We start from the raw sequence: 15,911 nt of genomic DNA, 5'->3' as shown, positions 1-15,911 counted from the left end.
TATGTAATTAGTATTTGACTGTTTTGTGTCCAAGGCCTCTTTTTTCTGAAAAGTTTTTCTTTTTCGTTAGTTATTAGAATAGGGCGAAGCTCGTTACAGTGGCTTCGCAGGCTTTGGCTGCACAATGGCTGCGCACAGGACCAGGATTTTTTGGCTTCAGAACTGTACAACGCGAAGAGGCGGAGCAACGCTGTCCATTTTTATTTACAGTCTATGGTCGTAACCCCGCCCACAAAAGATTGTTGTGCGGGTTCTATGAGGAAGTAGTGGCTTCCCAGCTAATCAGGACGACGTAGTGGGACGGACCCTCGACCAATCAGGACAGAGGGTTGGGGAGTAGCTCTGATTGGTCCGTGATAGGAGGGGAATAATAACATTGCTTGATACAAAGGCATTGGAAAACACAGAGATTTCGCCTTAATCTCAAATAACTCCACTTATAGATGAGTACCGATGGGTATTATGACCTTTTCTCCAAACCCAGCAGGAAAAAAAAGTACATTTTTTGACACCATTCCTACCAACAGCAGCTTTAATGTCGGTATGTTATTTACCTGCATCATAATACTTTGGTTTTAAGTTAGAACATGTGACTTTATATTATTTCCACGATAATTTAACAATATAATGACCTTATTTTGACTGAGAAAAGGTCATTAGGTTATATTATTATCCTCAAGTAGTTAAGGCCAGGTAAGTCTCCTACGACTCGCCACTCCCAAAACATCCTTATGTCAACCCTGCCCTCATGTCACAGTAAACAAAGCAGGTGAGGAGTAGGGGGAGGTGTCCTCTGTGTCTTCCTCTCTCTGTGTGTGTGTGTGCTGCACTTGCGCCCAGGCAGCCTCCCTCACCGCCTCCCGGCCCGGTCTGCCTCCTCTCTCCCTGCTAACCACGGCTGTTCACACTTCTATAACCACCATCGAAACTACAGCAACATGGTGAACTTCCAAGGTTCCTTTCTCGAGTAAAAATGTGGACGTTTGACAACTAGTGAAGCTCCACCTGTGCCGCGGGGAAATGCAGGACGAAAGCGGCAAAGCGGCACTCGGGAGCCCCGCAAACACAAAGCAGGTAGGCACCGAGGTTCTTATTCAACCTCTCTGCAGGGAACATGTCACTCGGTGTGGGTTTGAGACACATATTAGACCCTAAAACGAGACTTCTGCACGAGTGATTCATTTCCCCTTTTCTTAAAACTCCTGGTAGATCGGATAAAATGTCTTTAGATGAAGCCGTCTAACCTGTTCGTCTACATTGCTCCCTCCCGACTCCGAGGCTTCAGCTGAACTAACAGATACACTGTAGACATAGGAGATAAAAGCTTGAACCCCCTGTACTCCACAGATGTGTTTGCCCACACTTTTCACAAGTTTTGTCACACAGAACAGAATGTTACAGGGATATACAGTCTGCTGGTCCAATAAGAAGAAATTCACCTTTCAGCATTAAGACGTGGGCACTGTGATTTGAATGTTGTGATCAGGTGTGGCTTTAGGCCTTTGAAGCTTATAATGCAGATCAGACTTCTACAATTAACTGTTCTTAACTAGCTGCATTTGTAAGATTTACTTTGGGTTTTAATGTCAGAAACTATAGAAAGTCTTCATTAATAATGACTTCAATTGATAGCCAGGGGAGTAATCTTGACAGAATATTACAGCATGAGAGTTGTGTGGTCTCTGTCTCTGTGTTCTTTTATTTGATTTTTATTTTTTATTATTATTTATTTTTAAAATGTTTTATTTGTTTTATCATGATTCTCAACTCAACTCAAATTTATTTATATAGCACCTTTCATACATAAAAACATGCAGCCCAAAGTGCTTCATAAAATAACAGAAGGATAGAAAACAATAGCAATGGTAATATTATAAAAGACAGGATTATAAATAAAACACTTAAAAATAAAATAAAATCAATACAGTAAAATTAATAAAATAAGTAAGAGTGGAAAGAAAAGTTAAAAATAAGGTAGCGTTAACAAGATCAGGTGAATACAAGAAATAAATAGATAAATAAATGATTAAATAAGATACATATATGTTAAAGCAATGATTCAAATAATAATGATTCAAATAATAATGGTTAAATAATGATAATATTAAAAATAATAATGATGCAGTCCAGGGATTCTTTTATTTTGTTCTATTTTATTTTTCTGACAGCGTTTTATGTTCTGTGTGTTTTAACTTATTTTACCTCACTGTGCAGTACTTTGCTAAACTTTTTTATCAAATGAGCTATACAAATAAAGTGAAAGGGTCTTTAAAGGGTCTTTTAGCCCCCAGAACTAATTTCCCTGGAACTAAAAGGTTCCTGTGCCCTCATTGTTGTCTGCGTTTCAACTGCGAGCTGCAGTCCCGGGTAGATTGTGCAAATCAGGCCAGTGACGTATGGAGAAAAAAAATTATATTAAATAATATTTTGAAATCTTCATAAGAAACTAAACTAGTATGCATTCCCAGGAACTCCCTCTGTGTTTCAACAACTGTGTAAACTCCACAAACACTGTTACATTCAACCGAAAGTCCCAGGACCTTTGAAAAGTACTACCTCCCAAACAGGGACTTTTCAGGGGGGAGATTATCTACCCCTGAACTAAATGTAGACCCTGGTTCCTCCGGTTGAAACGCACGTAGTTCAGGGGTAAAGTTCCTGCAGTCAAAAAACACTATAACACTACCATGTCCCAAACTTTCAGTTGAGATGATTTGTTGTTTCCTTTTATTCCATGCAATATTTCTACTGGCCCAGAGATGTCCAATCTCCTTTTATCTTACTTTTAAAAATAGTGATGCATTCCTCTTATACTGTTATTTACAAATGATCTTATATAAGATGATAATGAAAAGGCTATTGTTGTTTTCAAAGCTTAACGACGCTCATTGAATCTTTTTCAGTCACACTGGTTTACTCCATGTGGCTATTGATGTACCTTAATCCTCTGTTAAGTTATCTTGTCAGCACGGCTACGCTTTGTACTACCTCAACTTCCTGGATCCCTCAATCCTGCCATATGTTCAGATGTTCAATCACAGTCACTGTTTTGTGCAACCCTGCTTGTAAAACTGGGTATGCATGAACAAATATCAGTTGAATCAATCTATGATTACTTTATTTGTGTCATTGGAATAAGTGATTGATCTTTATTCATCATAACAATGACAGTAACAGCCTATAAAGCAGAAGCTGTTATCCTTATCAAACTTCCTCACTGTGACCTGGTCTGTTAGAATAGTTCCTCTGTTGTGTAGAGATGGCCTGCAAAGAGGAAGAGGAAGAAAGGTGCTTTGTACACCTCATACATTAACCACAGAGGCAGACAGGGAAAACGGAAACCATGTTGAACATCTAAAAAAAAGATGATGTATAGTTTCTCTGAGCTTGTGTTTTGGCTTGATTGTGAACAATAACTGTTTAATTATTCTTGAATGATCTACTTTTTATTTTTGCACTGTTCTATAAAATGCACATGGCTTCCTTTTTAATGAAGCATAAAGAAAATTACCCTTCTAACATTTCCTATTTTGGTTTCCTTTTTCCAGAACTCATTCCAATCGAACGGACACACTGTAACTCAGAATGGACACAACCCCACAGCTCCGGCTTCACCACAGCCCCAGTTTGATTCCCGAGCCTCCAGTCCTACACCCACTCCCACCCCGGTTATCCCGAGGGAGCAGTGGGGCGGGAAGTACGAGTTCCTGCTCTCCTGTATTGGGTACTGCGTGGGACTGGGGAACGTGTGGCGGTTCCCATACCTTTGTTACCGCAATGGAGGAGGTGAGAGGTCTAACAGCCTTCCCTGTTCACTTCCCTTTGATGTCTCAGATGTTTTACATGCCAGGATGGACGTCTGAGATGATTTGTTACGCCCATTTGGGCTGGAGGCACTCTTCACCCTGCCTTTGGGTGTGCACTGTTCATCTAATCAGGTTGGCTTATTCTGCACACTTAGGCAGGCAGCAGCTCTCCACACTGGGAGCTAAAACACCCCGGTTAACTAATCCTATAAGTAGAGACAGCATTTTCCTTGATTACACACCAGACTTGAGGTCTCCCTTTCTAACCCAGTATACATCTTCACCTAAAATCCAACATGTTGGAGCCTGACTTACAGTAAAGCAGAGTAAAATCTGTCTTTTGACGCTGCCACCTACTCATAGCTTATAAGCTAACCTGCCTCAACAAGCCGTCCATATTCGCTGCACATTGTGCTACATGTCACCTCTCCTCAAGCTGGTATTTTTCCTTCTTCTTCACAGGAGTGTTTCTCATCCCTTACTTCATAATGCTCTTCTTTACTGGCGTCCCACTCTTCCTCATGGAGCTGAGTTTAGGCCAGTATGGAGCAGCTGGTCCAATCACTGTGTGGAAATGCTGCCCGCTGCTCAAAGGTAATGTGCACCTGTGTTTAGCTTTAAAGCTTAGGCTGTAATAACACACTTCATAATATACTGTTATTCAAACACACAGCCTTTAAACGTTTAAGGTGATATGTCAGACTCAAAGTGGATTGTTACTTGACTGTAATTAAGCCTGACAGCTTTAAATAGCGTAGACAGATCTGATCACAGCTCTGTGTTAATTCTCCGTTCACCTTAGGAATCCAGTGCGAACCACATGTTGTGATCTGAGTAAGCAGGATCTCAAGTTGACAACATAATAGCTGTGTCACCAGTGATTCAGCATTATATAGCCCAGGAAAATAACTGGCTCATTCACATCAATTTGCCACCACAATACCTTACGTCATGTGGTTCACCCTAAAGATTCCTGAGAGCTCTGTGGCTTAATCGTTGTATGTACACCTCTGATGAAGAGACCTCTAGGAACTATCTCTGAGCCAAAATTGAGCCGGAAAAGCAGGTTTTATCATAAAGCAAGTTTATTTTAAGCTGACTGAGCACTGGGAAGTGAAAGTACCTTTGATTATTACAAAAGGAAATGAGGAGTTGATGGTTACAAGCCTTCATTTCGAGCATAAATAGATGCACCACTTTCTACATTATGGGACTCACGGCTACCTGTATATGTAACTGATACTCATACTGTGTTTTCACTGTGTCTCTTCTTTTAGGTATTGGCATTGGGATGCTGTGCGTGTCCACTCTGGTCTGTCTCTACTACAACGTCATCATAGCATGGACGTTTTTCTACCTGGGCAGCTCGTTTCAGAGCCCCCTCCCCTGGTCCTGTGATGCTATAGCTAATGCAGCTATATGTGGCAATGGCACCACTGGCAATGGCTCCAGCAGTAGACTCAGTCCCTCTGAAATCTTCTGGAAGTAAGTGTGTATTTGGAAATTCATACACCCTCCTTAATTTACACCTCTGTTTATAAAAAAAATGAAGGTATTGCAGCTTCTCCAGAGATTTGATGAGCTTAACTTTATGACACCTACAGCCAATACGAAATATTATGAAGCTTTAACCACACATTCTTACGCATCATAACTGTAAAAACTTTTCAATCTGAGCCCCTCATCTCACTCATCAGATCTCTGGTTTTACATTTCTCATGAAAGGTTGAGCAGTGTCTTTGAAGAAGTTTTCATATTCAGCAACAACGCCTTGATAACAGTATTTGTCAGCTATGAGTAAAAGTATGAGTTTATTGATTTACAGCAAACAAACTAAAGGCCTCAGACTGAGGCAGGGTACAGCATGTAGGTCAGACTGTTTGTTGACCCGATCACTGAGCCTCGCCTCATTGAGTCACGGCAGGCATTCAGAGGCACTGAGAGAGGTCGCTTCTCTATTGAACTGTGCCCCCTCCCTTCATGTTATTCCTCCATTCAAACTTCCACTGCTGGATGACAAGCACAATAATTTAATTTGTTAAAATGTGATCCTTTAATAGGCACAAGCTTTACGAGATTGTTGTTCATTGCAACTCTTTTTATGTAGAGATGCACGATATTGGATTTTTTTGCCGATACCCAATACGGCAATATTTTCAAACTCACTTTGACGACATGACAACACATCTCTCCTGTACTAGGATTGACCTTTTGCTCTTATTCTGACTGTTTATGAAACAGACACAAAAACACAACATAAGAGAATTTGATTCTACCATGAATAATACCTGTTCCCTTTTTATTTTGACTGCTGTATTTCTTGGTTTTGCTGATAATCATGTTTTTGTGGGCACTGACACTTTTTAATTTTAACTATTCCAAAACTCTTGGTGCTGTTCAGGATGACGGTTCTTTAGATGCACAGTTAAATTGTTGGTCTTAAAGGTGTGCCGTTTTGCTCGTCCTTCCAACACCTGTGCTTTACAAGCATTGCAAATATCTACTTTACTGTCTGTTGATGACACTTCAAACTACTTCCACACAGCCGACATGTTGAAGCTCTTTGTTGGCGCGTGTAAGCTGTCATTACTTGCACACAACTAACGCATCGACCTCTCGGACTCACATTTGATTTGATGTCTTTATTTCGAACATGTAAAAGTAAAATAGAAAAAAAACAAAACATACAAAGAAAAGAAGAAATAGTTATACAAAAGAAACAAAATCAATCAGTTCCATTAGCAAGCACTGAAATATTTTACTTTACATGTGCGAAAAGGGGTAGGAAGAAGTTAAAACTTATCTTATCTTACCCCTTTATTCACTATTATCTGGTATTATACTAGTGCACTCCCACACGTCAAATCTTCATACTTACACCTACAATCAAAAGTAAACCCCTTGTGATTATCAACACTTGTCTTCCTCCTTGTACCTCATGAAAATCATTTCTTTATACCTCTTCTTGAACTGGATTATGTTCTGACATTGCTGTAGCTCCATATTGAGACTGTTCCACAGTTTTACACCACAGATTGAAATACAAAAACTTCTCCTTGTGGTCCGAACACTCACCATCTTTAATCTTAACTTCCCTCTTAAGTTATAACCCCCCTCTCTTTCAAAGAATAATCTTTGAATTTTTCCTGGAAGGAGATTTTTCCTTGCCCTATACACAATTTGGGCAGTTTCAAAATCTACAAGGTCGGATATTTTCAATATTTTGGATTTGAAGAACAATGAATTTGTGTGTTCATGGAAATCATCATTGTGAACTACTCTGATGGCTCTTTTCTGTAGTACTGACAGTGGTTGTAGTGAGCTTTTATAGGTGTTTCCCCCCACATCTACATATCTGTCGCTACTGATAATGAACTTTTTAAGCTTTTAACGGCTGAACCTGATATTGTGCCGATAATATTGTGCATCCCATATTTCAGTTGACACGTTTGTGAAGACAGAAGAGAACTTAACTTTGAAATAAAATTTAGTGTTAACGAGACTCAGAAATGTTTCATACAAAATGGATTAAGTTATTTTGGGCAGTAGTAATTCTTGTAAAGTTCTTGTCAATGCATTGACAAAGCAAAATAACTAATTTCCACTCCAATCTCACTTGATTTCGCCCAGTGTTGTTCAGTAAAGTGTATCTTCTGTTTTCTACAGTAGTAAGATAATGTCTAAAATCTCTGACTGCTGGTAGTCATTTCATATTTTATACATTATGAGGGCATATAGCAACTTTTCTATTGCACTTATACGCAGAACATGTAAATAGATGTGGGCTTTATGGAATAGTCTTTTGTTTGAGACCTTTCTTGAATCACTCATGGAATATTCCAATAGAAACAGAAATGTTGCAAATCCACTTCAACTTTTACCGACACATAGCTGCAAGGGACAATATTTAAACACTTTCTTCAGACAAAGGCCCTTACAGTTAAATAAACACTTCAGCCCAGCCCCATACATAATGAGCGTGGCAGTAGGTGTGGTTATTATTGTACTCTTTGACATGTTTGTGTCTGACTTGTGTGTGCTGTAGTGAGCGTGTGCTGGGTGTAGTACACAGCGAGGGTCTCCACAACCCGGGCCCTGTGCGGTGGCCCCTGGCTCTGTGCCTGCTGGCCGCCTGGGTCGTCATCTTCCTGTGTATGCTGAAGGGCATCCGCAGCTCTGGCAAGGTGAGTCAACACACTGCTGTTATTGTTAGCTCCCACTCTATACAGACACACAATATCCTGCGTTTTCTTTTTATATCTTTGTTGACGTCACCAATATGTCCTCGCTGTGTTTTGCTTTAGGTGGTTTATGTAACGGCAACCTTCCCGTACTTTGTGCTCATTGTTTTGATCATCAGAGGTGCGACACTGGAAGGATCTATGCAGGGCATTGCTTTCTACCTCACACCAGACTGGAGCCGATTAGCTAACGCACAGGTATGCTTGATGGCAGATGAATTACATTTTGATGCTGTCTTGTTAGTAACTGTGGATGCTTTTTTTTGTTTTCAAACCCGGATTTTAATCTGGAAAATGGTTCGTCTTGCAGTATGTTCAGTCTTCATCCACCTCCCCTAATGTGTCTAAGTTTTTCCAAAGCTAAACATGAATAAGTCCTAAATTACTAAGGACCTGCAGCCTGTTGCACCAGGTGTGTGTAATTTGTGTCCTAAGTTAGGGTGTAAAGTCCTCACTAAACCATACGTTGAAACTAGTTAGTTTGTAACTTAAGTTGTGTCATTGTTTGGTTTCACCATGGAAACGTAAGGTTCATCTTAATTAGTAGACCGTAACGTCCAAACTAACCAAAACATTGTCGCAGGTATGACGTTTACACTTCTAGCAGCCAATCAGAGGAAAGCACCAATTTTGATGCATTGTTATCTTTCGTGCTTAATCTTCTCGAAACTGACCAACAGCTGAAACAAACTAAAGTAAGGTGATAACTATAGCCTACAGCCTTAATCTACGGTGTGCATAATAACAGTGACATCAAGTGGTAAAATTATCAACTACAACAAACGCTAATATTCCAGAGTGCAAATCTTGGTCATCATATTTTTCCAAAGGATGTAATCTCTCGCAGATATCGCGTTGCCGACGTACTAGCTGGGAGAACCCTCTGTATCTCCTCATCCTCCAAATCATCCCACCTTTCAAAACAACGCACCATGGCAGCCGGTACTCTATGGAGGACTTTATACCAAATAGGAGCTAAGTGTAAGAATTAAGTCGTAACTTAGGCGTAAGTTGGAACTATCTCAGCTGGTGCAACGCACAAAACGTTAGTAGAGAGTAAACTCCACCCTAAATGAGAAATTGCATTCAAACTAGGCTACGTTTGAACTTGCGCACAGCTGGTGCAACAGGCTGCAGATTTTGGTTCTGTAATTATTCTGGCCTCCATTTTTGGTACAAGTTGCACCATCGACTAGTGTTTCAGCAGGTATTTGCTGTACGCGGGTTACAGTCTGTGTGGTGGAACCATATCCACAGCAATGCAATCCTGGAAGCCATTTGCTGTAATGTAATGATGATTTAGCTTGAATTCATATTCTTAAAAATGTATTGGCATACGAGTGCAGCTATTAATCCCCTTTAAGATGATGTTCTTCACCTCTACATCCATTCTTGCTTCTGAAGCAGCTAGTCAGTCTGTAAAGAAAAACAACACGTGGAAGTCTTGTCTGGAAGTAATTTATCTCTAATCATTGTTTACACTGACAGCCCTGCAAAGTTTGCCATCACTCCCATCTCCCTGAGGAAATGATGGCGTCAGCTGATAGCTGATTGGCTCTGAGCTTCTCCCTATATTAGGATTTATTTTTGTTTTCTATTCAATAGCAGTTGATCTTTTAGCTTTTAAGAAACATTCATCTATTCGTCTATTTTAACTCTACTTAATGATACATTCTCAAGGATAAATACCCAGAATTCACAGCAACTTCCTTAGTTTTATTATTTTTCTAACCATGTCAGTGAAACATTGATAATTAATTGTTTTAAGCATATTTCTGATATGTTGCAGGTTTGGAACGATGCAGCCTCACAGATCTTCTACTCTTTAGGTATAGGAGTTGGCGGTCTGCTCTCTATGGCCTCATACAATAAGTTTGACAATAACGTCATCAGGTGGGTCGGGTTTCTGCTGTCTGATAAACTCTGCTGTTGCAGCTGTAATGGATTTAGTCGTCTGATCCTGTTTCTTTTGGTTTCAGGGACACTTTGATTATCACCACAGGAAACTGCAGCACCAGCTTCTTTGCTGGATTTGCTATTTTCTCAATCCTGGGTCACATGGCATGGAAGAAGGGGGTGCCTGTGGGAGAGGTGGCTGATACAGGTTATTTTGCTCAGCAGTGAATTCTTTATTCTTTAATCTAGACACTCAAACTTTCTTATTCAAGCATTTTAATGTCCTTAGTTCTGAGACATATTTTCACGAAAGACTTATTAGCACCTGATTCTTTTAACATCTGTATCAATTTTGAGATTTCAATTCTCTAAGAATTTAAATGTTATTTTCATTTTGCTTTTCTGAACTTTGTTTTTTCTCTTCAGGTCCTGGGCTGGCCTTTGTTGCTTACCCAGAAGCCCTTGCTCTGCTGCCTGGCTCTGTGTTCTGGTCCATCATGTTCTTCCTCATGCTCTTCATGCTGGGGATTGACACACTGGTAAAGCCACACACCACACCAATGCATGATCAGAATTTAAAACGATGTACAAGTCAGTATGTTTCATATGTTCTGTTGTGCTGCTTCACAGTTTGGCAACATGGAGGGGATCACTACAGCCGTGATGGACGAGTTTCCACAGCTCAGAGTGAACACGCTGCACAAGTCGTTGTTCCTGGGTGCTCTGTGTTTCTGTTTCTACCTGATGGGTCTCCTGTTGGTGACTGATGTGAGTGTGTGTTTTTAATGCGCTGCAGTAGTTGATTAACACCAAATGCATCTCTTTCTCTGTGATCATTCTCACATTCCCTCATCCTGTGTGTGTTCATAGGGTGGGATTTACTGGTTCACCCTCATTGACTCCTTCAGCACTAGTTTCGGCCTCATCATCATCACCCTCTTCATGTGCATTGGCATCTCCTTCTTTTATGGTGAACCATCTCATACCCCTAACCTAAACATTGAACTCCTCTAACACTTCCTCAGCCCTCCAGTCATACAGAACATGTGATGTTTGGATAAGTTTGAAAAGTAGACAAGCTTGACTTACTGTGACGGCTACACAACCCTCTAAACTAAAACAGTTTTTGTTGTTTTTGCTTCTTCTTTTTACCATACTGTCTATGCTATCTTCATGATTTCATGTTGGTTCCTAGTTTTCTAATATCAATCTCCTCTTGTGCATTACTCTCAGGAGTGAACCAGTTCTGTCAGGACATCATTGATATGATCTGCCACTGCCCTCCCTGGTGCAGCAAGGTGCTGCTTTACTTCAAAGCATGCTGGGTAGTCATCACTCCGTTTCTGCTGCTGGTGAGTTCACACACATGATGTTGATATAAATATTTGTTGTTAGTGAGATGCAGGTTAAGTTGAGTCAACCAGCATTGGTTGTCCATAATTAGTATGACAGGTGCTTTGTTTGCTTATAGTGTTATTTGATATCTTTAGATGAGATCAAAATGCACTCAAGTTTAAAGGTTTGCAACCTTTAAATTCATGCATCCTTAAATTTAAGGATTCATTGTAGCTAAGTGGTGTGTCCTATCTTTTTATGTAAAAAGTAATCACTTTTCATGCCTGGTAATATTAATTGCATAAAAATGTAGAAGAGTGTACAATTGTTGACCACAATGAAAGTGTTGAGTATCTCAACTTTATTTATATAGCACTATTTCATATAAATGTCTTCTTGGCTTGGTCCCAATGTATTTGTGTGTGTATCTACAAAGATCAAAAAGCCACTATGCCTTGTGCTCCTGCGACACTTTACAAATGTGTGTTCCCCGTGTTCGGACAGAGTTTGGTAAGAGAGCATTTAGTTTTGCTGCTCCTACTGCTCGGAATATGCTCGAGAAGGACTTGAAATTGTCAGATCTTATCTCACTTGACGTCTTTGGCTCTACATACCATCTGTACATATGCTCCATGCTGTTGAGGAGTGCTATTTATTTTGACGTGTGCCGCTGTCCTCTTGGCCGGGTCGCCCTTGTAAATGAGGTCTTGATCTCAATGGGACTCATCTGGTTAAATAAAGGTTAAATAAATAAATAAAATGCATAAAAGAATGCAGCCCAAAGTGCTTCACAAAAGAACAGACAGAAAATAGAAAAATAATAGAAACAGGTAAGATAATGAAAGACTAAAACAGGATAGGAAATGGTAATGGTAATGGTAATGGTATTATTTATTTATTATTTTAAAGGACTGTGCATATTAATTAACACTTCTGTAAATATGCTGGAATTTGCCAAAAGGCTAGATAACATCCGTAGTCCCTTGCCAGATGTTAAAAAGGCTCCCTAAAAAGATCAAGATTAAACAAAGATAAAATAGAGTAAAATAAGATCAAAATAAGAAGGGAGAGGAGAAACCAAAACACAAACAAAAAAGAGAAGAAAAGAAAAGTACAAATAGCACCATATGATTCAAAATGACTGAAAGCTACATAAGGACATTATATGACAGTCTTTTTGAGAAAGTGGTCATGGACATAAAATACATGGAGCAAGACAATCAGGGAGCAGCAATAAGGAAATGTTAAAGAATACACAAGCAGACACAACAGGACAACATTTAAAAGTGCTGTACACATTTGCATCAGGCAGTGACTATCAATCATTGAACTAGCTGCATGCAATTCAAATGAGGCAACATATAGACTGAGCAACAGATATACAGGTGTGTTTATTTTTATTTATTTTTACTTTAGTTTTTAACAGTTAGATTAATTTAGGAGTCATGCAGTAAGAAGCATAACACCTAGAACTTCAAGTACCTATACACTGATCTGCTTGTGTTGAGCTAAAGCTGATATGTCTTCACAGTGATGTTCATTTGTATCCGTTACACAATCCGTGTTACGTCACTCCCTTCCTGTGCTGCTCTTGTCACCTGAAGCAGAATCACCACGTAGGCTGATTTATATAGAAAGAGCAATTTGATGCCGCCTGTCATTACAAAGCATGATTCCCCTTTCAGTCAAAAGGTAATTTGATGAGGGCTGAGATACTGAGGTCTCACCATCATATTAAATGACAGAACTAAGGAATACAAAAGTATGAATACTGTTACCAATTGTTATTAAAGTTCCTTCCAGAGAACTGAACTAACATCACAACTTTGAGTACTGAAATCTACTCAACCACTGTGATTAATAATTGATAAGGAGAAACTGACATTCAATCTGAGTTCCCCCTGTAAGCATTTCTCTGCTGACCGTCTCCTCTGTTACCTCTATGGCTTTGTTTTTTGTCCTTCCGCTCATTCTGCACCTCTCCCCTCTCGGCTGTAGTTCATCCTGACCTACATCTTCATTGAGATGTACAACACATCACTCCACTACGGGGCCTATGTGTATCCACGGTGGGGTAAAGCACTGGGCGTGTGCATAGGAGCGACCTGCTGTCTGCAGATCCTCATCTGGGCCATCGTGGCCATCAGCAAAGAAACCGGAACACTGAAAGACGTGAGTGTTGCTGTTTGGTCATTCTGTTACTGTGAGGTCTGGTTACACCTCAGCCCCACTAACAGTACAGCTCAAAACTGATTGGTGCTTATTGAACTGGTGTGGGTACAACAGTATGACCGTCTCAATCTTATTTTCAGCGTTTCCGGAAATCAATTCGACCTCTGAATTCTTGGCGGGTGAACAACCTGAACAGCGCAGCAAGAGTGGAGGAGCGCGTGGAGCCCGAGAGGGTGGAGGCTCCGTTCACGGTCACGCTAACAGACATGGACTTTACTGCAATGAGGTGGGAGATGGGAAGCGAGGCGTGACAGCACAGAGAACAGTGACAAACGCACAATGATGAGAATACTACATCTTCAAGGAACAGAAGGATTTATTACTATGTATTCGCCCCAGCAAGGCTCTGGTGATGTGTGTGAACAGACTTTGTCCTGCAGCGCAGTGTGGATTCATCGCTTTATTTATATTGTGTCTGTTTGATTTGTTTTTTTTAAGCTTTTTATTTTACATTATGTAGAGCTTAACGGTAAAGCTCCTACAGTAGGAGTCTACCACGACTCTGGAATGATGATGATCTTGCCGTTTATCTACTGATCTTATTTATTATTTTAACAAAGCATCATGAACCTCCGCTGACAGAGGCCAACATCAGCTGAGGCACCAGATTTCATTAATCATATACTAGGGGGGACAAAAACGTGTGTTGATTTCTCACTGCTACATCCAACCACCTCTGATAGACCTGGAGAGGTGACCTCAAGTCTTCAGCCTGACAGAAAAATAATGGGGATGACACCATTTTTTAACAACTTATTGCTCAAATCGCCTGAGCTAATATATTGATTTAAAAAAACATGCCAAATATTCTTCACATGTTCCTCTGAAATCAGATATCTTGTTTGAATGATTTCCTAGAATGGATAAAGTGTAGCAAGGTTTGTGCTTACGAGACATTGTCATCTTAACAGCTGCAGTATACAGTTCAAGTGTATTTTAGATGGGATTTTAAAATTAACTTCAAGTTTCAAACTATCCTTTGTTGTTTTAGGGGAAAAAACAACAAGAAACAATAGATACGCTGGTTTTAGGTTTATGTTTACTGTTACTTGATTTTGACAGTCCTCTTGGAATATCCTCCTTTACTTTTCTAAACACAAAACCCTCCCAAAGGAACCGGAAATCATTGGTTTAATGTTTAATATTTGGAGGTACTCATCTGCTATATGTATTATCCAACCAGGGACATGGTTATTGTCATGGTATAAATCTTGCCAACATTTCTCACAACTTTCTGAGCCCCTTCTTAAATGTGAATGTTGAAATTTGATTGACAAAGTTGTATTAGCACTTAATTAAGAAATGTAATGGGACTGTAAAAATCTCTGTATTTTTACTGCACTATGTGCTAGATAAACCACTGGGTCACTGTATTTTTTCTTTAAAGCATTCTGCTTTGAACATTCCATTTTCCTTTGTTTTAGGATTATTTGCCTTGTCAAGAAAGTCCTCTAATATTTACTATTTTTGCCTTTGTACACCTTGTTGCCCTGTCGTGTCTGTGCGTTATGTGCGTAATATATTAAATATTTTTGTTTTTTCATGTCTTTTTGTGAGCATTCATTACCTTTGTTTGTTTTCTAATATGTTTTAGTTTCATTTAGCTTTTGAAACATATGGTGGAAACAATGGGTAATAAAATAGCCTGCTGGTAAGGTTAAATACCCACTCAGGTATACAGGAACATAGGACTGTTTGAATAGGGTTTAATAGAGACAAGATTAAAGCTTTCTCAGCCCTGTATTCTTTTGAATGATCACAGGATGACTTTCACCAGAAGAGGGCGATAGTTTCAAAACAGTAGTGCAGGGTGGGGACATGGCTATCACTGGCTTCTTAAACAATATCACTGACTGTCTCTTTTATAAAGAACACAAGACTTACTACTCAAGAGCAAGTTGACCTATGTGCATATGATGAAATAGATGTTCCCCTCATCAGTGAAAATTTTAAGACTTGGTACGTAAAATTATGCATAAAAATAATGCGCATGTAGACTGTTAACACATTTAATACATGTCCACATGGAGAATAATATAAAACCTGCATGTGGTAAACCATTGTAATAGTATGGAAGAGGATAAGGGACACTGGAAAAAAAAATTAAGGTCAAAATTTTTTTTGTTATTATTCTGAGAAAAAGTCAGAATTCTGAGATTGAAATCAGAGTTCTGAGATTAAAGTCAGTATTCTGAGATTAAAGTCAGAGTTCTGAGATTAAAGTCAGTATTCTGAGATTAAAGTCAGAAATCTGACTTTATTCCTCATAATAATAGCAATAAAAAAATATTGACCTTAATTTTTTTTTTTCAGTGGCCCTAATCCCCTTCCGTATAACAGCACTATAATAAGCAGAATCAGAATCAGAAATACTTTATTTATCCGGAGGGAAATTCAGTAG

At 39.4% G+C, this 15,911-nt stretch overlaps 1 protein-coding gene across 1 annotated transcript; it reads left to right on the top strand.

The window, feature by feature from the left end:
- The first annotated feature begins 726 nt into the window (after positions 1 to 726).
- Positions 727 to 15,057, top strand: slc6a7 (solute carrier family 6 member 7). The gene is made up of 14 exons (XM_034684352.1): positions 727 to 1,074; positions 3,549 to 3,786; positions 4,269 to 4,400; positions 5,084 to 5,291; positions 7,852 to 7,990; positions 8,111 to 8,245; positions 9,837 to 9,940; positions 10,027 to 10,151; positions 10,370 to 10,482; positions 10,574 to 10,711; positions 10,814 to 10,913; positions 11,177 to 11,295; positions 13,277 to 13,450; positions 13,591 to 15,057. The coding sequence occupies exons 1-14, from the start codon at positions 1,021 to 1,023 to the stop codon at positions 13,759 to 13,761; spliced, it is 1,950 nt and encodes a 649-aa protein (XP_034540243.1). The 5' UTR covers positions 727 to 1,020; the 3' UTR covers positions 13,762 to 15,057.
- Positions 15,058 to 15,911: the final 854 nt, after the last annotated feature.

This window comes from Notolabrus celidotus, chromosome 5 (assembly GCF_009762535.1).
Source record: "Notolabrus celidotus isolate fNotCel1 chromosome 5, fNotCel1.pri, whole genome shotgun sequence".
NCBI lineage: Eukaryota > Metazoa > Chordata > Actinopteri > Labriformes > Labridae > Notolabrus > Notolabrus celidotus.
The sequence above is the reverse complement of the archived record's forward strand: the minus strand, read 5'-3'. Positions and strand labels throughout refer to the sequence as shown.

Bases quoted from the DNA above. Each gene is read 5' to 3' on its own strand.
- slc6a7 (XM_034684352.1), top strand. From the start codon at position 1,021: ATGCAGGACGAAAGCGGCAAAGCGGCACTCGGGAGCCCCGCAAACACA. The intron at 8,246-9,836 runs GTATGCTTGATG...GATATGTTGCAG, and splicing joins GCCGATTAGCTAACGCACAG to GTTTGGAACGATGCAGCCTC. The intron at 11,296-13,276 runs GTGAGTTCACAC...TCTCGGCTGTAG, and splicing joins TCACTCCGTTTCTGCTGCTG to TTCATCCTGACCTACATCTT.